We start from the raw sequence: 1,958 nt of genomic DNA, 5'->3' as shown, positions 1-1,958 counted from the left end.
TAAAACAATTGCAAATATTTTGTACAACACTTTCCAACAATGCTCTTCTGTATTAGATCGTATACCGACTGCATCATCAAGTTATAAATATTACTATCAAAATAACATTGACACCGCCGGAGGGGATTGATTTGGAAAAGCTTTTAACAAAGGAATCTACTATGCTCATTCATACTATTCCTATATTTTGCTAAGGTGAGCTATATGCTAAATGGGCGTGGGTTGAATTAGCTTAGCCATAGTACAGAAGCTTGTGTTTTTTTGCATGTATTGGAATAGCTTTTTGGATTATCCGATGTTTTCATGTCGTCTTAGCCTAAAATGCCATGAATTTTGCTTCACCGGTTCTTATATTCGATGTAATCTAGATATCTTTTTTTTCTGCTTTAACCAATTTTGAGGTTATATCAGTTTCAGGCTTGTCGGCAAATTGACATGCAGCCCTAAAAAGGAACACTTCAATCTCTAACAACGTGTCCATAGATGCAACACATACATATATATGTATATTTGTTGTTCAAGTTTTATGCAAATTGAAAATTGCGAAAAAGGAGGAGCAAAATTTAAAGCTGTGAGACTGACAAACCAGACAGACTCTAAAGAAAAAAAAAAAAAAAACCAACATTTCAACCTCGATGTAACGAGTAAAATCACCTACATCTGGTTACATGTGAACCTATATTAACATTGCTAGTATGGCGCATGCATTTAGCTCTGCCTACTTTGTCTGCCGCCGGCCATGCTCGCTGTTGGAGCCTTAAAAAATGACATTGTTGTGTAGTTCTCCTAATTTCATCGGATTCGTACCCTTTTGGTTATCCCTGTTTTGGCCCCATTTCCTGATCTGAATCTGAAGCATGCAGGTCCCAGCCAAGAAATCCAGTGACTGTGTTGGATTCAATACATCCAAAACACCTTTCAAGGCCTTGAGTCTCACACAATCGGCCGCCTTCATCACCCTTTCTAGCCCTGCAAGTACACCCTTCAGCGCCACTTCAACTAAACCCTCCACCTGATGATTCCCCACCACCACCACCAGCTCCTCATTCCTTATCCGGCTCGCCGTACGAACTAACTCAACCACTTTCCGATCAGCCATTGCCACTTGTTGCCTCTCCATTTCCCTTTCCACTTTCTCTTCTTCCAACTTTATCTTCACCCTCAACTGTTCTATCTTTCTCACTTGCTCCTCCGTCAACTCAGCCACACTCTTCCTCCTCATTGACTCAACTACACCGAATATCATAGACGGTTTCCAACCGGTTAACCATGAATAAGCATTCTCTAACTTACTTAACCAAACCGGACAATAAAACACAAGCACATCTTCATGTGCAGCTGCCCATTTAACAGTGTAATATTCTTTATAATGAGCAGTCAGTTTCGAAACCAAAGTTTGCTGCTCATTTTCACTTAAACCTTCCCTAGACACCCTTACTAACTGCTGTAAATACCCATCAAGTTGACATATCCACTTATCAAAAAACTCCGAGAACCGTTCACCGACCGGACTCTTCATTTCTAATAGAGATGATAATAGTGTAATACAAACTCAAAGTGACAGTAAAAAAACACAGATGGCTAATGATATAAGGGGGATGACATGGGTGGACTGTGTCAATTTACACTGAGCTTTTTAAAAAAACTAATAATGGGGGTGGGATTCAATTCAAGCTTTGACTAAGGTAGCTTGAAGGGGGGTTGAAGAGTCATGCATGCGTATCACCAGCTGGTGCTGATGTTGTTGTGTGGATAAACGTGTCGACATGGGAAACAATCTTGGTTCAACGTGGAACTCATTCACGCTTGTTTTCACCCTCCCCTTCACATTTTTGCATACGGGCTTTTTTCTTTCTTTCTTTTTTTTGGTGCTTAGATGAGAAAAATCTTCGTTTATCACCAGCTAGCTTTGTTTGTTTGTTTGTTTTTCTTTTTTTTGGTGCTTCCATGCTTGGTTT

General features: G+C 39.9%; 1 protein-coding gene across 1 annotated transcript; it reads right to left on the bottom strand.

Moving 5' to 3' along the window:
- Positions 1-554: 554 nt before the first annotated feature.
- On the bottom strand, positions 555-1,745 carry LOC108488582 (protein DOG1-like 4). Its single transcript, XM_017792871.2, has one exon. It carries the CDS (start codon positions 1,517-1,519, stop codon positions 758-760), a length of 762 nt encoding a protein of 253 aa, XP_017648360.1. The 5' UTR covers positions 1,520-1,745; the 3' UTR covers positions 555-757.
- Positions 1,746-1,958: the final 213 nt, after the last annotated feature.

The sequence above is a fragment of the Gossypium arboreum genome, chromosome 10 (assembly GCF_025698485.1).
Source record: "Gossypium arboreum isolate Shixiya-1 chromosome 10, ASM2569848v2, whole genome shotgun sequence".
Lineage (NCBI taxonomy): Eukaryota > Viridiplantae > Streptophyta > Magnoliopsida > Malvales > Malvaceae > Gossypium > Gossypium arboreum.
This window is presented reverse-complemented; position numbering and strand designations above follow the sequence as displayed.